Genomic DNA, 24,059 nt, shown 5'->3' with positions numbered 1-24,059 from the left:
ATCATTAATAACATGACTCATCATATCTGCACTTTATGTTTATTATTTCTATTCACCTCACTTGTTTTATAATATATAGCACTCATATTGGGTTTGACCATATGTTTTTGTATGCACTAATATGTTCATCACTAATAGCACTTATATGAGGTCTAATAACTACATATTGAGATAGATCAAATTATGTGACTATTAACATGATAATTAAAACAATGAATTATCATAATGATAATTTATAATTATATGTATTGCTTAGGAGCCAATACTAGTTAAGAAATTAATGAGATACATTTTTTTCTTAAAGTATTATAAATGAGTAATCATTTTTATGACATCTAACTAATCAACAAGAAATTGACTATATACAATTTATATTTGGATCTCTGGATTGTTATTAATATTAATTGTTGATCCATGCTGTTTATATTACCTTCCATTTTCCGATCATGGTTTTGTTTATATTAATTATTGTTTTGAAGTTTAGCCCAATTGGGGGAGAGGGGAGGCAACAGCAAGAATTTACAGTTACTCATTGGCTATGTGAATGCAAGTAAATTTATATGGTGCCTCCCAATTGTTGATGGATGATTGGTGGGATGACACAATGCGGGAAAATCTTCAGAGTACAAAAGAAACGTCCATTGTGTCAATTGGTTTAGTGCCTTGATAAAGTGAGCAGCAAAACGCGCATCGGTGTTTGCTTCGCTAAGTGATCTCTAACCACGGATTGCATATATTATGCATATTCTTTACATTAGTTTCCACTTAGATGTGAGTATCATTTTGCTTAGCAATAGCAGTCAAAATTCATACAAACCTGTCACTTACAGTTCTGCAGAAGCACAAAACTCTAGTTGGAACACATAGAAATATTAATTCTTAATAATCCCCCCTCAATTCCCACTCTCAAGTGAGACTGCAATGGCAGAGTATCCAGTGTGTATGTATTGCATATAAAGTACTAACTGACCTATTATATTTTCTCAGGCTGAGCCTTACCTGAACACAGCACATGGACACATGATGTGTTACTGGGATGGCACTGCACATTACCTGATGTATCTACTTATGGTGGCAGCAATCGCTTGGGAGTAAGTGGTTTTGACTTTAGTAACTATATTCTAAGATTATTAAACAACAATTATATATAACTTTAGCTACTTTTAGATTTTGTGGTGAGGAGAAGTGTCTGCCTAGGTATTGTCCAGATTTATTCATTAGAGGTAGTCAATTACTTCTTGTAACAGAAAAGTTGACCCTTTTACTTGATTCATGTTATGATAAGAGATCACTTCTACGCATGTCTCATGGCTTTTTGGGGACATGGCAACTAAGGCAATGTTGGTTGGGGTTTATTCTGTGATTGAACAAAGGCCAACAACATTCAACACCTTCTCTATGAACATTAATCATAATCAAAAACACAGCTGGACGATATGTGTTTGAAGAAACTACATATAGGGGTATGCAACGTTTTTGTCTATGGGTGCCAGATGTTGAACATTTAAAGCCAAAAAACTGTTGGCGATGCCACCACCATTACAACATACATAAAGTTTTACAAAAGTGTTAGGTGGGTACAAAAAATGTTAGCGACTTCCCTGTCGTTCCTTTCTTGGAGCTAATTTGCTCATGTTAGAGAGGCACAGTTGCCTTCGGATCTTGCAAGAATGAAAGTGAGGAGGAAGGTTGACTACTCTGACTCCATCTGGGAGAGGTGCTGGAGTGTTATCCCCAAAGGGAATATGAATATAGACTCTCTAGCGTGCACTCGCAGATACCAGCCTAGATAATCAGTGAGAAGCCCCAATATGCCCCAGAAGCCCCAGCATTATAGTGTGCAGGATGCTTTCATGCTCTGTGAGGAAGACGTGAGGAGAGCAAAGAAAGAGAGAAGGATGGGACTCATGTGCCACTCAAAACATCCTAGAGCGCTACCTTATGGCACACATGCCAAGGGTGCCCACTCAGTACCTGATATTAGTAAAACACAATCTGTATTGGAATCTTTGTTGGTATATTTAGATAACCCTCCACACCCACATAAACTTAAAACTATGGCAGATTATCAGTCTATTCAATACTCTCTTTAAGGGTTAACCAACCCCAGCCAGTGCAATTCATAAGACTCACACATTATTCCTTCTATTGATTGCCAATGGTAAGAAATAATAACTGAGAGCACAATTGCGACTACAGTGCCACCGACAAAACCTGCTCTAACTAGGGGAGTTGATAATCCTCAAATCTTACTGGCAGATGTGAAGAACCTCCCAAAAAATGACCTGCTCTAAACCCTGTACTACTAGTCTTAGTAGCAGAGTAATGGAGAATCTAAAATTCCTTTGTCTCTGACATCTTTGTCTTTCTGTTAATACCCAGACTCGTTTTATTACAGTGTTTGTTACCAATTCTATAGCACTGTGGAATATATCGGCGCTATATAAATGTTAAATAAATAATAGGCTAAACATGTGATATAAAACACCTGCAGACTTAAAAATGGCATACACCTTCTCCCTCAACATGGTTTGCTGGTCTTACTGCCTTCATTAGGAAATGTGGCACATTGGTACCTGTTCTATAGAAATACATACCATTGACAATCTTGAGCTTTGGGGGTCAATTTATCAAGCTACGTGTTTGAAAAAGTGGAGATGTTGCCTATAGCAAGATTCTAGCTGTCATTTTGTAGAATGTAATAAATAAATGCTAGCTACAATTTGATTGGTTGCTATAGGCAACATCTCCACTTTTTCAAACACGTAGCTTGATAAATTTACCCCTTGGTCTCTTCTTGGAATGTGAACACCCAAACATTGCCACTATAGCAGCCATCTGTAAATACAATTTAGAAAGTCCCTTCCCAACTGGCATCACCACCTGTTTCTAGAGTGACCTTGTAAACATTAATAGAGCACAGACGCAGATTGCTTACCGATACTTGTGAAGTGTGGAGGACAAATAATTTAGTCTCACCAAAACAGAAAGCCCTAAAATTAGAGTTTATAATGGTATTGTGTATATTAATGATTCAAATCTGTGAAATATTTTGCCTTTCACACCTTATCGATGATTTAGTAATACTAAATTATATTACTTAAACAATATTATTTATAGTATTTTATATATACCATTCCAATAGACATACAAGGCATCATTAAGCTTTTTCCCCGAAATAAAATAGCTAAAACAGTAGTTTGCACAAGCAGAGGACGGGTTGTTTCTAACCAAGTATATAGTAGGTGCATTAGTTTTTTGGTTGAGTACAGTAACGAGATTTCCTTTTGTGGAGCAAGACTATTGAAATAAACTAAAGGTGAAGAGAGGGCACATTGTTGGAGGCATTTCTTGCTTTGTGGAGAGGTGCACCGCTGTTTACATTCTCCATAAACCCATGAATTTTGCACCAGCTTCAAGCTGATGATCTTTGGATCTCGTCCTATACCGTTGGGAGTCTCTTGTACTGAAATACATATCTCCTAACTGTCATGATTAACTTGAATGAATAAATAAATGAGGCTAAACCAATCTGCATTTTAAGAGAAAATTAAAATGTTTGTTATTTAAAGAGGTGATACTAAAGGGATGGGAGGTTGATCTTTAGTGTGACGTTTACACTTGTGCACAGATTTTTCCACCTCTCTGCACACTTGTAGTTTGAAGAGGGGTCTCCTGGGAGTGGAGAATAGAGAGATTTGTAAATTACCTTACATTATTTCCACCCATATGCTTTTTTTATGATCACTAGCAGACATCTACAGCAGTCATGATTTCCAGCCCTCAGATGTCATTGGCAGTGTGATGGGATAAAGCAGAAATAAATCACTATGCCGACAGGAGTCCTCAGTCTTGACTCTGCAACACAGGATGGAGCAGAGGGAACAGTGAGGACTAGGGAAAAGGATGGCAGAATTTTACATTATAATCAATAGTAAACACACTATTTGAAAACTGCTGATGCATTGCTGGTTTTTTTTTTAGGGCGTTGCTACTCTTAGGGAATGTGCCATAAAAGTAGCTTTAGCTGCTTGCAAAGTTCTATTGCAGTGAATAGGGAGATTGACGTGAGAGCACATGTAATTATCTTTTCAAATTCATCCCATGGATTTCATCTGAAATCTCCAGCTCCCAAGTAAATATGTTAGAGACAATGTTAGCAAACCTATGAAAATCATCTTACTATAATTATATATATTTTGTTAACTTGTAGATATATGGGAGAATCTTTAAAAACAGTTCATGTTTGCAGACTGGGAGAAGTAAATTTGGGTGTTCTAAATTTGCACATCTGTAAATGTTTATTTTATGTGTGTAGACTGTTGAAGGTTATTGCAAGTCTGTGTATATGAGAAGTTTTTTAGGAAAGTCATGTGACATTATAATTGCTGTATGCATTTCAAAGAAATGTTTCTGAATCTTTCTTCTGTTTGTCAGTCAAAACTACAGGATGATTGGCCTTTACTGGGTGGGATCCATTGTAATGAGTATGATAGTCTATATTCCTGGAAACATTGTGGGTAAGTAACATAAGTAAATATGTAAACTCTTCATTCATCTCTTAAATTTACAATCTCTTCTCACACAATAAATCAGCAGGTAATTGAGGGTTTACTACTTTATATGCTTTAAAAGGTAGTCTAAATGTATACTAATGGTTTATGTGCTGACTAACAATAAAAGCTGTAGTTAAAGCATATCATGCAGCCATCATGACAGGTGTGGGAGCGAGATTTCATTCAGAGAATGTTGAGAACACTGCTGAATTTCGTGCCATTGTTGTGGCGACTTAATTGTACAACAGATATTTTGTATCCAATTTGCCACAGCAATTAATCTAGTCTAACAACCAACTTATTTTCTTTTATATATTTTGATCAAACAATTTCTCCTAAATACTCTTTATTAATTTCCCCATCTAATAATTTTATCTGTAACATATTTGCCTGCTATTTTCACCTCTCCTCCGGAGGACGCAAATACTCAACATCAAGCAGTGGGTAACAGGGCCATAATGACGCTATTTGCATAATTAGGTCATGCCCACAGCCAGGGCCGGATTAACCATAGGGCTAACTGGGCTACAGCCCAGGGGCCTCGGGCATCCAGGGGGCCCTTGAAAGTGCTCAGCAGCATTATTGATCGTTCAGTGCTGCTGAGCACTTTCAGTACGGTCCTTCCCCGACGCGCTGTAGTCTCCTTACTGAGGAGATCTTGTGAGTCTCACTCTCACGAGATCTGCTTAGTTAAGAGTGTACAGCGCCGGGGAAGGAGTTAAGTGTCTTGGGGGCGGCTCGGATCACGAGGGGGGAAGGGCGGCTCGGATCACGGGAGGGGGGGGGCCTCACGGGGGAATGGAGGCTTCCTTAGCCCAGGGGCCTCCATTCCCTTAATCCGGCCCTGCCCATAGCTGAGTGATGAGTTTTGTGTTCATGTGTAGCGGTGATGGGACTTGATGCAAATGAATTCATCAAGGCCCTGCCTACTTCACAAGGACGTGGGGCGGGATCCAGTAGGTTGGCCTACTGTCCTGGGAGTCCAGGAGCGCTGCTTGAAATTCGGGAGCTTCCTGGAGAGTAGACAAGCATGATTTGTTAAGAAAGAAAACTGTGTGGGACCACTAACTTATCTAGCTCATTCAACTTGCAATTGAATGTTAACATCTTATCAAATTTGGTTTTGTTATTTTATAGTTCACTTACACACAGTGAAGTTGGTGGCCCTCTTTTGTGCGGCTGAACCAACATTCATGAGAAACCAGTCTCAACTGATAAGTTCAACCCACAAAATAGCTACTTCCACAGTGTGTAAGCAGCATGTGCTCTGTAAGGTTATTCATAGTATGAGTGTGTCACAAGCATTTTGCAATACTCTATAAAACATGCATAGCTTTTTCCAATAGGGAAATATGGAACACGAATATATCCCGCATTTTTCTTGAACTTACCATATATCTGCCTCCCATTATGGGCTGGATTCAGGATCTACAAACAGCCATCCATCATTCAGAACCCACCTATGAAGGTAATATATTTTAACACCGATTAATTTTATTTCAGTCTTCGCAATTATGTTTGGCTATATGTACATACCTTGCAATTTAAAATCAGCATTATTGTTCCTGTGTGCATTATTTCTGCAATGCTGATAACACAATAAATCACCTGCCCTGGCTTTAAACTTACTGGGGTTGTCTACAATAGATATTGCGGAGAACCACATCTGGAATAAATATTGTTAAAATTTGTAGACAAAACTTTCCAGAATTCATGACCTATAAAGAATCAATCCATTATGGCCTTGTCCTTTATATGCTTCTGGAGCTCCTCTAATATCCTAATAATCTACAGTACATGATACATTATCTCCTTTATAAAAAAAAGAGGGATCACTAACCAGGTCAGAGGAAATATAAAAAATGTTATAGCTCTATTGTGATTGAAAGACATATGGAAGAAGTTATCCTAGCTGTCCTGAGTAAATGCTCACTGGGGAAACAAGATAATTATAGTGAATCAGAATCCCCACCACCCCAAAAAAAACACATTTTTTTAAATATGCCAGTGACGATGCCCTGTGCATCCATACTGTTTTATACTGTGTTACAATAATTTGGTCTGAGTGAAAAATAACTGGGCAAGGTAAAAAATGTTGCAGCATATATTTCTTCTAACACAACAGTTAATCTCTATATCTATACAAGTAATATGGCGCTAATATTCACAGAAATATGACAGCATGTATCGATCAACTTCTGAATGATTTTCTGACTAAACAGATTCATAGAATGACAGATGAATGTGTATGAAGCTGTTGTCTTTTCGTTTTCACTATTGTGAAGCAATATTGCTTATCCAGGGCACCAAAACCTACAAATTAAAGTATTTAAATAGATAACTAATGTCTAGCTTGTTTTAGCTGGCAACATTGAATTGATTTATTAGTTTACAAAGTAAATAATGTGACAGCGAAATACTGATAAAATATATATTTCAGTCGTAAACCCACCACCACCACTTCCAGTAAATCTTCAAGACCTGTTTAGCATTATGCAATGGAAATCTTTCATGTGCAAGCAGTGTATTCTGTTAGCACTGCCACATTATGCACTGAGGTATTTACAGTGTGCAGCCATTGTACAGAGCATTGAGCAGACTGCATACTTCAGATCTGTTATTACCTATGTTATACTATGTGTCTGGTGCTTTTATGCTAAAATGGAAATATTCAAGAATCATTTTACAGCACCTGACCTGGGTAACAATTCAATTTATTCTTTATCTATTCATTCCGAAATAGTATTAAGAACCCTTATGGACACCAGATGAAGGAATGTTATTATCCTGCAGCAAGAGATTTGTTTTTGTTTCCAAAGTTTATGTTAACATTAGTCTTTATTGTTTTCTGCAGGTGGTACAAAGTATTCAGCAAAAAAACATATTCAAGCGACCATCTGACCTGCTGTTGGCTATGTACCTAATTGCTGCAACTGTCTTTTGTATATTCAGAGGAATGGTGAGTTAGATATGGGACCTATTCATATAAATGAGTTAATGAGGGTACTGCTGTAGGTGTAAAGATAGAATAACAAACACACATCTTTTAAAAAGGATTTCCACATTCAGGTGAAGTTATTATATTGCTTTGCACATGGCTAGCTGTGATTTTACTGACAAAATTGATTTAGCTGAGAGCTTACTGCGGGCGGCGACCATTGTGTTTCGTTACACAACTGACGCGTGTGGGTGTGTGTACAGTGATTGACTACGTGATGTGAGTTCCGGCACCTTTTTTCTTACAAAAAAAGCACTGTATGTATGGAATATTTAAAACTGCACTTAAGATCTTAAGATACATGCAGCTCAAGACACGGACATATGCAGACCCATCTGCGAAATGACCCATCAAATTGCATCTGGGGAAAGTTAGAATCACACCATTAGGAACCACCAAACAAGGCCTCATAACACAAATCTTTAAAAGGAGGAGAGGCGTAATAAGGGATAGTGGCCCCGATATGGCTCCCCAAGTTTCGTGAGTTTCCTGGACGTTCCTGGAGAGTAGTCAAGTATGGTCTATTTGTGAATGTTGTTAGTAGCACTTTTATATAAACCAAGTTGTTTGTTAGGCTTTGTGGCCCTTTAAATAATATCTGAATTTTCGTACTTTTGACTAATCTCAGGGGCTTAGAGGGAAATTGAAAGTCCTAGGGAGTTTTAGTGTATGAGTATGTTTGTATTAAGACCAGTGGACGTTTTCAGTTATGTTTTTATGTTGAATTGAAAAAATTATTCTTATTTTATAGGTGAGGAAGTATGATGATCTGGTAACTGCCATTTTTTTTCAGAGTTGCTTGTCCTATCTATAAATGGCTTTCTTTAGTTTAGATAACAGTACTGTAGAACATGAAGTTTCATGTTGTGGTGTCGTGGTGAGCCTGTGTTCCTGTTATGATGCATTGTGAATACTTCTGCTTTAATAACTTTACCCTCATACGCAGTGTCCCCAATCCATTTTACTTTTCAGTCTTAGTAATTCTAATCCAGGGACTCCATTTATTATGTACTTTAGAGTGACACATGATCATATCATAATAGCACACAAAGTGCAAACTTTCACTGAATACGTCATGCACTGCAGTCCAGTGCAAAGTAATCCTAGTGCTGTGTCATAAATTAGTAGTCACTAGGGTAAGTAACATGAATGTCCCAACCTGCGCCTGCACAGTTCCATGGAGGTTAAAACCCAATATGGGAAAGGAAAAAACTCCCAGTTGGTGGTAGTATAAAACCTGCTGTTCCTCCGGGTACCATCCGTGGATCTCCATGTAGTCCTCTGGATCAAACAAGAGGGTAGTCTGTGCGCATGATGAGTTGTTGCTGGAATGTTAGCTAACACATGCACAGCTGGTCCTCGATGCTCCAAGCTGCAGCGGTCTCTGTCTATAGCCTCTTATGTGCCGCTTGACGTGTGAATTTTCTGCGGCTGTAGTTCAACAGTAGATGATTGCTTTGAAAGTTGCTACTGATGTTGCTACTAATGAGTAGATGGTGTAGATATGGTGATGAGTATTCAACACGTTTCACCTCAGCGATAGAGGCTTAAGTCAATAGAGGGATAAGTCAATATGATTTTCAGTCAGCATTATGAGTTTTAATATCCCTCCTTCCACTTCTTGATTGGTTGCTCGCTGGGGATGGGAGGTACTGAAATCTGTAATGGTTTGATTGGTGCTAATATGCCTGGTGGTGTTACGGTTCTCAGGAGTTTTCTATCAGTCAGTATTAGCGCTGGCTTTCCTAAGGCGCGGAGTCTAACGAACCCCCCGGTCTTCACCAAGAACCGCCGCAAGGCAGGATGGACTTTGCTGCCGGGGGTCCGCAGGTCGCGGTCCCTAGGTTAGCCCACTGACGTGATAGGAGACAGACATTTGGTAGGAGGTCTGGCAGGAAAGGGGAACAGACTCTGTAGAGGTAGTGTAGCAATGCACAGAGGAGCAGGATCTGTTAGCTGAAGGAACACAGCACATGCAGAAGAATCCTAGCCGTATGCAGTGGAACTCCGGGTCGGATACACAGGGGAGCAGGCAGAAGCATAGTTGATAAGGATAGCCGGGTCAGATACATGGGTTCACAGGCAGCAGAGTAGTCAAAGGATAGCCAGGTCGGATACACAGGAAAACACCAGAATGCAGCACAGGATACACAGGGAGAGCCAGATGCTAAGTGGTAACTTGTTGCTCTGACAAAGCTGCAGTGTCCAGGTGAGCTTAATATAGTCTGTAGGTAGTAAAAGCTGCCTACCACCCACGATCATGTGACCACCCAAACCAGGAAGTGCTGCTGTACACAGAGGCAGGAAAATCAGCAGCATGAAAGCAAGAAAGTTTGTGACAGGTGGTTCTATGGCTTAGTAACTACCATAGACAAAGTGAGTTTGTACAATGAAAAATACACAGAGAAATAATGCAGAGGAATAATAAATATGTTTCCACAATTGGAGCATTATACAATAGATATGTGCTGCATTACACAAAAGTGTGTCCAATATGATTCCGCAGTTGGAATAAAATATAGTGGTAATATATAGAGATAATGTTCTCAATATAAACACTATAATATGAAAAGGAGGGGGTTACGATGGACGAGTATGCCTGACTTATGTGTACCAGGCAGGATGGGAGGGTTTTTGACTGAGAGAGTACTGAATAGATCTAGAAAGTATGTAAAGGTATCCTAGAAAGTATCCTAGAAAGTTCTAACAATGCTTCTATGGAAATACAGATCCTAGATTTAAAGGATGGGGTTTAGTTTCCAAGGAAGCTCCCCAGGTTGAAATCTATGTTGAGACCATGCGGTGCTAGGGATCCTAGATCATATATCCATTTTGCCTCTTCCCTTGAAATCTTTGTGTCAGGCACCACACATAGATTTCAAGGGAAGAGGCAAAATGGCCAGAGCAATATGTGTTATTTCTCTTTTTAATATGAATATTTATATGTCTATAAAGTCTTGCCATTACCATATTATTAAAGACTTTAGTCGTACATTATTCTGTGGAGGAGCGCCAGGAAACTGTATCTATATCTAATTTTACTTGAATGGTAGGGAAGCCATTCTCATTCCTTGAGGAAACAGCGCTGGGTAATCTCTATCACTCCATTTATTATGAATACGTTGGAAATTCACTTTACTAAGCACACTATTAAAATGCAAATGCAACTTAATATGGTGTTTTTTATTTAAAGACTCACAGCCCCATAGTGAAGGATCTCCTGAAGCTGCCCACGTACGTCAAAATTGATCACTTGGCCTCAGCATTGAAAAAACAACCAGATTTGTAACCAATTTGGCCAGCTGGGTTAAATGGGCCTACACTCTGAGTAATTGGTTGAAAATATTATCACTGTGTAAGTGGTCATATTTAGCCAGTCAATATTTAATGTATTCATGGGTTGACCCGTCATTGGTAACTGAGAAACGGTAAATTTAAACAATATGTTAAGTAACTAGGAGATTAATAAATCATCAAAATTACTAGTAATGAGATTAATTTGTGCATTTTACATTGGTCCACAGATTGCCTTAGATTGTCCTTCTAATCTTTGTCGATTTTATATACAACTTCAAGAACCTTACATTAAAGATCCTGCTGCTTACCCAAAACTCCAGGTAAACATTTAATGAATGTACATTACCACTATATATACCTGATCCTGCATACTGTAGATGTCACAAATATGTTTAAAATGTTCATTGAAGAGGAAAAGTACCCTAGTATTGTTTCATTTAATTTTCTTTTGAGAAATTTGCATTCTACAGAATTTTATTTATAGAAATAAATTAATGCTTTGATATGAGAACTGTCATCTTAAAGCTGCACTACCACGCATGAAAATATTTCACTGATGTGCCCTATCCTCCTAGCCGGAGCTACAGCATATGTTTTTGACAGGGCTCTGTTAGTTTTGTAAAACAGACCTGGCAAATCAATTGTAGGGGTACCTAGGGAGGAGGCCATGTAATCCACCAATCCCTTTCAAGCAGGCCCCTTGCACTTACCAGATCCTGAGGAACAACTACGAAACGTGCCAGAACATCTTTTCACCGACTCCCGTTGTTATGCTTTGGCGTACACAACACCTGGCGGTTGTCCCTAAGGGAAGGAGGGACACAATTACTGGAAGGAGAGCTACAGTTCCAAGTGAAAGTGTGTATGAGGTGGCGGCTTGGGGTATAGAGACTTCCCTATACCAGAACTTACCATTCCCTCAATTTACTATGGCTTGGGCATGGGACTACGAATACTTGGGACAGGAACAGAATCCACCCAAGTATCCTACTCACCACTATACTAGTGAAGGGCCTTTGCTAAGAAGAAGACCCAGACACAATGGTGATAACGTAATTTGCGTGACTTCTCTTGGCACTCGTCCACACTCTGTGTATCAGCACCTGTTAGAACTGGGCGATAAGAACACAGCCCTCCCACTGCTCAACTTTCAAACTGTCAGACAGGCAGTCCCTGGTCCTATCAAGTCTATCTGACCTGGTTTCGCAACACTTACAACTCACTAGTTTTAGGTGTTGTGTACTACTCTGCTTAACACCCGCAGTTTCCAGACAGTAGATACCTGATATGTAATTGAGAAAGGGTGTACCAGGGGCCTGACTCCTGGTCCCTGCCAGCTAATTTCTGGGATATATTACTGTGATATTTCTCTGTTCCTAACAGTGACCCACCCAGGACTTACTGGGGAGTTTATTTCTCCACCGGCTATGAAGTGTGCACTACAGGGGTCAGTCTAGAACAGCACATCCATAAGGTGGGGATAACCTGCCTGGAGCTGTCAGTGGCCACTGCCGGAACTCCGTACAAGTTAACCCACCCCCTACAGAATACACAGCCTGGAAGTGGAACCAGCAGCTTGAGCTGCCGGAACTCAAATCCATGCACCCCCCTAAATTGGAACCCACAACCTAAGCTGCAGGAAAAGGTTATGCTACACTGCAAAACTGGTTGATCCTGTTGTCTACTCGCTGAATACAGTGAGCACATCGAGGCACTGAGAATGGGGGTTGAACTACAGTTTAAGGGCAATACAGGGGTCCAAGTTACCCTAGCTACCTCAATATATAGACTACCAAACAAATAGTCACCTTTTACCCTTCATGGAAAGAGACCGGTCCCATTCTTTAGTCAGTTGAATATCCCTCAATTGCCCTACCCAATACCAGAATTTAACATTGGCGACTCCTCGGTACCACTATCTCTCGCTTTGGGGATGGGGGGCTCTTGGGGTTCTTAGGGGCTCTATCACTTCAAGGGCCTTGTATCCTGGAAACCCTAACTGGTGCTCATGCCTTGTGCCCAGTTTGTGGCTCGGGCCTTGTGTCCGCTGTTGAACAGAAGAGAAAAAGGAAAGTGGTGCGGGCATGGGCTCAGATGGTGTGATGCACACAAGGACCCTTCTCTGGTTGTCCCTAGTTGATCTCCCCTCTCACCTGCTGTTGTCGGCCGCAACGACTTCCACAGAGGTTCTTCTCTTCTTCCTCCGACTTCTCCTTCACTTCTTTCTTCTGAAGCAGGGGCGCTTTTAGCCATGACAAGGCCTCCCTGCTTCTGACATTTTACTGGCTGTCTTCCCGGCGACTTCTTGGCAGCGTAGCTCCCAGCCCTTACAAGGGTTGTCTACTGCTGCTCTCCGATGCTCTCTGACGTCTTTCTCTTCATTTCTTGGCAGCCACTATTCGCCGTCCTCCTTTATCACTCGGTGCCGTCGGACCGACAAAATCGCAGCACACAGTGGCTTATTTAGCTGCTGATGTACTATCATCACGCGTCATCGTCGCCCAATTTAGGCCCACTGCGGCCGTCCCACCCAACCAGGAACTGGCGGCGAATTGCGAATTGCACTCTATCGCTGCTGAGTCCCCGCTGGAGGAACTTACCAGGCCTCATTTACCAGGTGAGTCCCCCACACAATTATAGTGTTCTACTGGTATGAAAATTATTTTTTTTCTATAATCTCATAAAAGCATTAAGGCTGTACTACCATCTATAAATAATTTTACTAAGGTACTCCCTCCTTATTGCTAGAGCCCTGGTGACTGCCAGCAATTTTTCCTAGGGTTTCTCAGTTACTAGAACAGCAACGTGGCCTGGATAAAATGGCTGCATAGAGCAGTGGATTGTGATTGCTTCTCCTGCCCGTGTTCGCTCAACAAGGGCTGTGACAAACGGAGGAGCCCATGTAAAATGGCGTCACAAACAGCACCAAGGACTCAGGTTGGGAGTGCGGGGGTATCATCTCCATAATGTATTTTCCAACATGGTAGCACAACTTTAATTGTATGATGAGCTAAAAACAAACAAACAAAAAACAAAACAAAAACATTTGTCTATAGAGATCAGCAGAACAATGTAACCCAGTGGGCAAATATGGACAATTGGAGAAGAGCTTTGTCATTAACACAACACAACTTTTGAACAAAGAAACGAATAATACATTTAAACACATATAAGTTAATCAGCAGTATGATAAGGGTCATTTACTAACCAGAGAATATGGAGGTGTGCAGCACATAGTTATGCCAGATGTACCTATTTGCTTCTGGCATACATTGGTGCACACCATCACCCCGGATTAAGAAACAGGGGCCTGATTCATTAAGGATCTTAACTTGAGAAACTTCTTATTTCCAGTCTCCTGGACAAAACCATGTTACAATGCAAGGGATGCAAATTAATATTCTGTTTTGCACATAAGTTAAATACTGACTGTTTTTTCATGTAGCACACAAATATCAACTTTAAATTTCAGTGTACAAATAAGCTATTAAGTATTTGTGTGCTACATGAAAAAACAGTCAGTATTTAACTTATGTCCAAAACAGAAAACTAATTTGCACCCCTTGTATTGTAACATGGTTTTGTCCAGGAGACTGAAATAAGAAGTTTCTCAAGTTAAGATCCTTAATGAATCAGGCCCCTGGTCCGTAAAAGCCCTCTGCACAACCTTTTTCCGGCATTGCAGGCTCACACTGAAATGCGCATGATGGAAAGAGTAAAAATATACCACCTCTTTTGGACCAACCTGTTCATTAATTTCAACCTTTCCTTTCTGTTCCTGAAATACTCGTCTATGTCTCATTTATGTATTAAATAAATAAATAACGAGAGTAAGGGGACAAGGGGACTATCATGGTTTCATGTGCCACATTTGGCGTGTGTTTATTACAGTGTGAGTCCCACTGAAAGAACAGGACGGCCCGCCAGAGCCCCCACAGAAAGCAGTTTATATTAAAGGCTCTGCGGCCAGGAATGTCCCCCACAATGCGAACCTTCCACCCACTGAAGTTTGTTTAAATATTTTATCCTGCAACACAAAAGTTTTTTTCTTTTCATGGGGGCAATCTGAGGAACATTAGTGTATCTAGACCGAACAAAACAATATTCATTAGAATGCAGCCTATGAACTCTCTAGGAGCCAGTGACAATACTAAATTATTGTTTAAGAGTGAATGGATAATCTGCATACTCATGAATATTGCTTTACTCCACAAAATGGTTGCTTCTACAAACCACTGGTTTGTTATGAAATAATCTGCTACATTCTTTTAAATATTGGTTGAGTTCATACTTGCCAACATTGGCACGGACTCCTCCGGAAAATCAGGGGGAGGTGGGCGTGTTGGGGGCGGAGCCCGGCAGGTCACGTCATTTGACCCCGCCCCCAAAACACCAATTACGGTTTCCGGCCAATTACAGCAGGGGGCGCAGCCACAATGACATGTGATTCGCGTCCTAAGCCCCGCCACTTTATTGTGGCGATTAGAAACCATGAGGTTGCTTCGCTCTCCCCGGAGGACTCCCAAAAATTAGTGAGTCTCCCAGACATTCTGGGAGAGTAGGCAACTACAGTTGAGTGTTCACAAAATAGCTGTGTGCACATTGTTTTTAATGATTTCAGGTATATATTTTCTAATAATTCCTGCTCCTAACATGAGTGACACTTTTAAAAACTTTAAATGAGATGTGTATCACACTATTTGAATGTATAATTTTTTTACATACTTTCATTGGATTCTCAAACGAGAAATAAGAAAATAAGAAAGACACATCAAGATTGATAATAAAAGTGTCAATTTATTTATTTTGTTAATACACTATTGTGGTAATGGTGGAAGTCACTAGAAGCGCTTAAGTCACTTTTAAAAATCTATTACCGACTTTTATGAGCTTGTTAAAATAACCACTCATAATGGAGTACACATTTCACCAACTCTCCAAACAAAGCTTAATGCTCAGTCACTCCTCCTCTATTTTGCAGATGCTGGTGTATATGTTCTACTCTATTCCATACAATATGATCACTCTGTATGGACTCCTTGTTCCCGGATGTACTTGGATGCTAGACCTTACCCTTATCCATGCTGGTGGATTGGCTCAGGTACTGTGAACTTTACCTTCAATAAAGGTCATTTAAGAAGCTGAAAAATGCAGCCTCATCGTTTTGTTATGTCTTGTCCATAATTTTACACCAGTATGACTTTGCAGGTCAAGATGACAAGTATACTATTTCTGATGGTTTTCCAGCATTTATAGATGTTAAGTGTCTATTTTACTGAACTAAATAATATACCTAAAGTAACTGAAGAGTTGACTTAATGAAATATTTCTAGCACTCTGTTCCATCCCTATGTTCAAAACAGACATATTTAAATATCTATTTAATAGCGCAGAGCTTCTCTACCATGCATCACCCTCAAGCTATGAAGAAGCCAAAGTCTCTGTGTAATTTATTTTTATTGGTATAATAAAGACATGTATACATCTCATGGACTTAATAGTGGCATTATTAACTCAAAGTAATCTGTTTCATCACATTGTATTTGACATTAGATATAATGACGAACAAAGATACAAGACAATAGAGAAGAAGGGGAGAAAGTAAGTAGAAAGAATAGAGGTGGTTAAGGGAGGGAAAGAATAAGAGGGAAAAGGGGGGACTCCTTGTGCCTAGTACTATGATATTAGTCAAAGGTGTGTAACTCCTACCCGTCTAATGGTATATCTACCCATCTATTCCCTCAGCCTCAGTTGGCCATCCGCAGTCCATAAGGGAGCGGAAAGATGGAGACTCTTTAAATTCAAGCCAGTGGAGCCAAATCGTCGCATATTCGGTAAACTTTTTTTGACCACATAGGGCGATGTCATCCATCAGCCTATAAAGGTCAATCCGTCTGAACCACTTTTGCACAGTTGGCGTGGCAGAAGATCGCCAATGACAGGGGTAACCGCTACGGCTGCATTATTTAAATGTCGGAGTAAGGATTGTTTATATTGAGTAATGGCGATGTTTGAAGAACTAAATAACCAGAAATCTGGTACATCTGGAACTGGACAGCCCAGGATTTCCTCTGTCACTAATCACACCTTGTGCCAGTATTGCACTATTATAGGACAAGATTAACAAATGTGAAGGTGGGAACCCATCTGTCACTCACCGGACCGTGAGTGCCTCTGCGCTGGTGCGTGGCTTCCCTAGCCTTCCTGCCGGCGCCTGTCCTGAGCCGCGGCCGTCCGCCATTTTGATGGATCTACTCACCTGTGGTTCCTACACTCGTCTCTGCCGTCCAGCGTTTCTGCAGTCCCTGCATCTCCCTGTGGACAGACTGTTCTACTGAATAGCGGTATGCCTATCTGTTATTGACTTTCTACGTTTACTCTGCATATCCGCTAGGACAAGTTTCCACGCTCAGTAGTGGTATCCATACCCGCTATAGACTGTTATTGTTACGCTGCATATCTGTTTGGAACAAACCATACTACTCAGTCGTTATATGCACAATTGTGATTGACTATCCGTTATTGGCCTGCATATCTGTGCTGAGCAAGTCTCTAAGACAAATACAAAAGTGGAATTTGCTCAAATCAATTTGCAAGTCTCTACCAAGCAGCGCCACACATACCGTTATAGACTTTGCTGGATACGCTGCATATCTGTTGGGATCAAGTTCCTCTGTGCTCTCAGTGTCTGCATCCTATCTTTGTATGCTTCCACTCATCAACACTTGTACACATTCTCACCTATTAAGCAGTGGTACAACTTGCTGTACGCAGACCACTGACTTCCCCGCTACCTACCTGCACCTGGACAAGTCTTCTCACCACAAGCAGTGGTACAACTTGCTGTACGCAGACCACTGACTTCCCTGCTACCTACCTGCACCTGGACAAGTCTTCTCACCATAAGCAGTGGTACAACTTGCTGTACGCAGACCACTGACTTCCCTGCTACCTCCCTGCATCTGCTCACGTCCATCCTGATCTCCATGTTCAAATCTGCCTTTCCACGATATCAGCTAGTCGCTGACTCATTGACCAAGATTGCTGCAAGTCACTGACTTTCCTATTATTTATTGGCATTCTCTCTCCATCTGCTGTGATATATGTTCCGCTAGTCACCCTGCTACCAGAGGACCGTTGTGTTAACTTCACCACTCTGGTAAGCCCAGTCATCTGGTGAATTCCTGGGCAAGACTCCTAGTGCCCGTGACACCATCCCTGAGCACATCTCCAGCACGAGTTCAAGACACCCGGGTGCATCTTACTTAACTGAGAGGCACATCTGTACCAGCGAGAAAGGACCTTGTACCGCGTCTCCACCACCGAAAGGCTTGTAGAGCTCGCCATAATGAGCTGAAATGTTTTAATCTGGAACTGTTTGGAGGTCCTCCCCAATTTCCTATCCCATGTTTCAGTAAAGCCCGGTAGGGTGGGGTAGAGGTTTATAACTATCTCAATATTGTTGAGATAGTATGTTTTGGCTCCATGGAGGCGCAACACCGCTCCTCAAAGCTGGATAGGCTTCTACTAAATCCCATCATCACATCCCTCCCTTGCAGGTAATGAGGAGCCTGTAGGTACAAGCAGAACTCTGATGTAGGGACTCCCAATTTTTCTTGCAAGAAGGAGAAGGCATGTACACGGCCATTGACCACCAGCTGACCACTTCTGATAATCTTGCCTGAAGACCATGTCTTAAATGCTCTTGATGTCAGTCCGGGAGGGAAAATCTGGGTTAGCAGTCATTGGAGTAAGGGGGGATGTTGGAGATGAGATAAATGTCAGGGTGCGAAGTCTAGCCCAGGCTTGGAGTGTTGGTCCAATGTGAGAGGAGTGGGGAAGCTTGGGTAGCCAGGGCAAAACTATGGTGGGAACATTCATCCCTTGTCCTTCAATATGCACCCACTGCTTGGATGGTGGTGCCCTAGTCCACTCCATGACCCTATTAGGAAGGACAGCATGATAATACTTAGCGAAGAGTGGCAGCTGAAAGCCACCCCAATTCTTTCGTCTGTATAAGAAGTCATGTTGAAATCTGGGAGGTTCACCTGCCAACACAAATTCGCAAACCAGTTTTTGTAGGTTTAGGAAATATTGAGGGGGGATGTGTATTGGGAGGGGGAATGTGTCTGAAGAAGATATAAAACTTTTGGCAAAATGTTCATTTTAATGATATTCATCCTCCCAAGCCAGGAAAAGCCACAAGATCGCCAATGTCTGAATTCTGTCCGAAATTTGGATATTAGAGGGACAAAATTAATATCATACACATCAGAGAGGTTTCTAGGTATTAGTACCCTCAAATACTTTATCTGAGAAGGGTGCCAAGTGAAGGGGAAGGAGTGCTGGATACCCTTGAGGACTCTGGGTGGAATAGAGAGATTCAAAGCCATGGATTTAGTATAGTTAATTAAAAAATTTGACAACGTCCCGAACTTCTCAAATTCGAGCATTAAATTGGGCAGTGAGACCGTAGGGTTAGTGATTATGGTCAGCAAGTCATCTGCAAAGAGAGCCAACTTGTGCTCCACTCCTCCCACCTCCATTCCAACACATCCTGGTTGTTTCTGATAGATCGAGCCAGAGCCTCCATACACAAAACAAATATCAATGGGGAAAGCGGGCAGCCCTAGCGTGTGCAAATATAAATGTAGAATGTCTCGGATAGAGAGCCATTAATGTTAATACGAGCAGTAGGGTTCTTATAAAGGGAGAGAATTCTATGAAGACATACTGGACCCAATCCCATGTGCTCCAGCACCCCCTCAAGAAATTGCCCATCTACTCTATCAAAGGCCTTCTCCGCATCAGTTGATAAAAGTAGAGCTGGAGTGTGTCTATTCTCGAGTTTGTGTATCAGATCTATAATCTTAGTTGTGTTGTCACGTGCCTCACGGCCTGGGGCAAAGCCCACCTGGTCGCTATGTATGAGATCTGGAAGAAGGCCCTTCAAGCGACTTGCCATCATTTTCGTTAAGAGTTTAAGATCTATGTTTAACAGGGAGATTGGGTGATAGCTGGAGCACAGGGAGGGGTCGTTGCTCTCCTTAGGAATAATTGTAACGTGCTTTGAGTGACTGCCGGGAGAATCCGGATGTATTGGAGATCTTAATAAAGGCTCTTAAGAGCAGAGGGTTCAACGCCTGGCCAAACATCTTATAGTAGCCAGTTGTAAAACCATCGGGTCCAGGACTTTTCCCAGATGGTGAGAAGGCAATAGCCTCTTCTAGTTCTTTCAAAGTAAATGGTTAATCTAGTATCTCTTTGTCGGATTCCGAGGGCTTAGGAAAATTGCATTTCTGGAGATATTCGCTGATCATTTCCTTTTTAGAATGATGTATCAACCCGGGGGAGGAACCCGCTATATTATATAGACGGGAGTAGTAGTCCTGAAAAGCTGAATCTATCTCCCTGTAAGATGGCTCTCTTTCCCATGAGCATCTTTCACCGAATGGATGAAGGAGGCAGCACATTGGGCTCTCAATGCCTGGGCCAACAACTTCCCCGGTTTATTTCCCCATTGAAAATGTTTGTGTCTGCAAAGCTAAATTCATTCTATCCCCCAGCAAATTGTTGAAGGCAACTCTAGCTTCTGTAAATGCAAAGTTTCCCTGGCTTGGGAGGACTTGTGCTTGGTTTCCAGATCTCTAATTTTAACTAAGAGATTAGTCTTAAGGATATTTTTTTGTTGTTTGACAAATGTCCCTAATTGAATGAGTTTGCCTGGTAGGACACATTTATGGGCCTCCCAGATAGTCACCTTAGACATCCCATCGGAGTCATTATGGGCTATGTAATCCTCAATAGCAGTATAAATTTGGTCTTGGCAGTGGGTGTCCTATAGAAGGGACTCGTTAAGTCTCCACTGTTTAGGGATGTCAAGAGGAATGTATATATTGAGAGAAATGGGGGTGTGATCTGACCATGTTATTAGCCCAATGTCTGTCTGTCTAATCAAATGCAGCTGTCTGTGGCTAACCATCAAGTAGTCTAGTCTGGAGTAAGCTGAGTGTGGATGTGTATAAAAGGTGTAGTCTGGATCTAGCAGGTGTTTTAGGAGCCAGGATTCAGTCAGCTGGCAATTATGAAAGGTGCACCTCACCTTGTGATAGACATTACTCGGGTGTCTCGGAGTCCCGCCCGAGGTATCTAAATTCGGGCCCAGTTGAGGTCCCCACCAAACAGCACTACTCCTTCCAGTCGATGCTCCAGGGAATCCATGTTCGACGCTAGAAAAGACGCCTGGTTGTGGTTGGGGACGTAAACATTTACAAAGGTAAATTGATGGTGGAAAATTTTACATTTCACAAGGAGCCCCTGACCCTCACCAAAAGCGTAGTGAGATATATCAGAAAGTTGCAGAGATTTGGAAAGTAAAATTGCTACACCCTATGTCTTCCCGGAGTGACAATCACTATAATAGGCATGTGGATAATGCTTACTTCGAGAAGAGTTGATGAGCCCAGTTTGAAATGGGTCTCTTGTATAGAAAACACATCGGCATAGTCTGCATGGAAAAAATTTAATACTTGGGACCGTTTTTCAGGAACTTTTAGACCAATGGCATTTATAGAGTAAACTCTAAGGGAGTGGCCAGAGGTGGAGGAAGCAACTGTATAATTACTTGTAGGCGGGCTCGTTAATGGAGGATTGAAGATACAGTAAGGTATGAGCCAGGAGGAGTGGGGTTGTAAATTCAGGAAATCACAGGAGAATTGAAAAGCACAAGGGGTGGTAGGAGGAAATCTAGCAAATAGGAAAGTGAGAAAAAAACAGTCATAGAACATACAAACAAACAACAAAAATGTTGACTCTTTCGAGGATAGCACCATTATATTCTGTGCAGAACAACCCTAAAAAGTATAGCACTAGTGACAGTGTCCTAAATCAAGGAGTATCTTTCTGGTTATGAGTTGGAGTGTCTCTAGAGCTTCTGTTTGACTGGTGGACTTATTGCCACTGTACCCTTTGTGGAAAGGGTGGCGGCTGGAGTCTAGAGGTGTTCTCCTGCCATTCTCGTATGGACACCTGTGATAATTCCAGAGTAGAGCAAACGTTCACAAGATCTGAGGGGTCTCTCAAGAAAACTTGCTTCTCGTTGCTTGTGGCTTGTAAGCTAAAAGGGAAGCCCCAATGATATCTCACATTGTGCTTAAAGAGCTCTTCGGTTAGAGGTCTCAAGAAACGTCTCTGCTGAAGAGTGTGCCAGGACAGATCTTGGAAAACTTGGACCCTATGACTGTTAAAGTCAATACTATCAATGTCTCTTAATTTTCACAAGATTTCTTCTCGTTGTGTATGGTAATGTAATCGACATATAATGTCTCTGGGGTTTTCTGTGGCAAGGGCTTTGGGGAGTAGAGCTCTGTGAGCCTGGTCGAAGGTGATTTGGGTCGACAGATCCAGCCACAACACCTCAGTAAAGATTTTTGTGAGTACATCAATAATGCCTTGGGGTAGAATATCTTCTGGGATGCCTCGTATTCGCAAATTATTGCGGTGTCCTCGATTATCGGCTCATCCACTCTAGCTTTAAGGTCTTTGAGTTCCGCAGCTTGGAGGGACACCACCTCCCGTAGTTTGACATTGTATCCATTGGAGGACTCCCTTTCCTCCTCCAGGGACGTGAGTCTGGCTGCTAGGTGTGAGATGTCAGCATGTATGCTAGAGACTGCAGTGGAGACTGTCTCTTGCATTTTCTGTTCCAGGTCTAGGATATCTTGTTTAGTAGACAAAGATTTCATATACTGGAAAATCACACGCAAGTCTGCAATGTCCCTGGGGAGTTATGATGGCGCCATGGATATAGAATTGGTGTTCTCACTGGCGTTGTGTGTCAACGTTGTGTTGTCAGGGAGTGAGTCAGGAGCAGAGGCAGTGGTGGACACCCAAAGGAATTGTCGTAAACCTGGACAAGGCGCATGTCTCTTCTTTCTTAGCCATGGCTTTCTTGTCTTTGCCCATGAAGGGAGGAATAGTTCTATTGAGTTTAGGTTACTTCAGAAACAGCATCTTCTGTCAGCGAAAGAGAACGTGAGAAGGAATTGCCTGCCACATACCCACGAAGGTTCAAGACATGAGGGGGTTAGTGACTACATGACGAAGGAATGTGAGTGGTGTTAAGAGCGTTTTGTCGCTATCCAATAACGATTGTTGAATCTCAATTTGTGTTTTCAACGCACAAATATTTATTCTCAAAAAGTAGCAGAATAATTCAAGCGAAATAATAATAAGTACAGCCGTTACTTATCGCAGGCGCTCTGGATCCAGTGTACAGTCATTCAGGTCTGAAGTCTGTGGTCAAGGTGACTGAACACTACATGAGAGCTACTGCTTATATGCAAACAGAGATACAGTGAAACAATGCAGATAGTATAGCTTGCTTCTATTGGTCCAGGCTTCAGGAGGGTCCAGGGAGTTGCACATCATAGGCTGATTCAATCTAAGGAATCCAAAGGTGGGGGTCATCTCTCCAGGGGATGAGCTCTGTTCTTCCCACCAAAACTCCAATTACAATCAGTCCATTAGCATTTCACAGTCAATATCATATTAAAGGTTTATTCCCCAACATCAATAACTAGAGTATGCAATGTGCGATCTCTTTGCCGAATGCACCGGACAGCTGCTGATGTAAAGGGGATTAATATGATATCAAACATGACACATTTCCCTTAACCTGAACCGTAGGTTTCACTAGTATGCATATACCTCCTTTATTAAACATGAATTCTACTATATTTCGACATAAATGACTATGTGTTGCAACTACAATTAATGTGTACTATTTACAAATGTTTATGTTTGTGCGAATGTGTGTAAAAGTGTAGAAACTGTTTATTGCCACGTGTTGCGGCTGGATACGCCCTTTTACACCGTAGCGTGTTCTACGCATAATTTCAGACAAAGACAATCAAATTTGCTCGTTATTAATTGAAATGACATTATCCAATTTGCTGACTTCGACAGTGGATAAACATGTGGCTTCCAAGAATCACTCACACAACAAAAACAGTCTCATATATCCAGTATTGTAGATATCTAAAACAATAGAGAACAGAGGTGTGATGTTGGATGGGGCCACTAGGTGGTGGCAGAGTTCTAGTGATACATACACACAGCCAGTCTGATAATAATGCAGGATATCTTGCTTGAATTTATAAGTTAGGATATTATATAAAATACCTTGATGTGAATGGTCTGTTGGTAAG

At 41.3% G+C, this 24,059-nt stretch overlaps 1 protein-coding gene across 1 annotated transcript in view; it reads left to right on the top strand.

The window, feature by feature from the left end:
• Positions 1 to 24,059, top strand: part of TM6SF1 (transmembrane 6 superfamily member 1) — a 35,340-nt gene that overhangs the window by 5,650 nt on the left and 5,631 nt on the right. Inside the window, exons 4-9 of the mRNA XM_075207912.1 lie at positions 988 to 1,091; positions 4,438 to 4,520; positions 5,903 to 6,024; positions 7,411 to 7,515; positions 11,079 to 11,171; positions 15,833 to 15,952. Coding sequence (XP_075064013.1) covers positions 988 to 1,091; positions 4,438 to 4,520; positions 5,903 to 6,024; positions 7,411 to 7,515; positions 11,079 to 11,171; positions 15,833 to 15,952 — 627 coding nt within the window. The remainder of the gene's footprint in view (positions 1 to 987; positions 1,092 to 4,437; positions 4,521 to 5,902; positions 6,025 to 7,410; positions 7,516 to 11,078; positions 11,172 to 15,832; positions 15,953 to 24,059) is intronic.

The sequence above is a fragment of the Mixophyes fleayi genome, chromosome 4 (assembly GCF_038048845.1).
Source record: "Mixophyes fleayi isolate aMixFle1 chromosome 4, aMixFle1.hap1, whole genome shotgun sequence".
Taxonomy (NCBI): domain Eukaryota; kingdom Metazoa; phylum Chordata; class Amphibia; order Anura; family Limnodynastidae; genus Mixophyes; species Mixophyes fleayi.
Note: the sequence above shows the minus strand (reverse complement) of the source record. Positions and strands in the feature narration are given on the sequence as shown.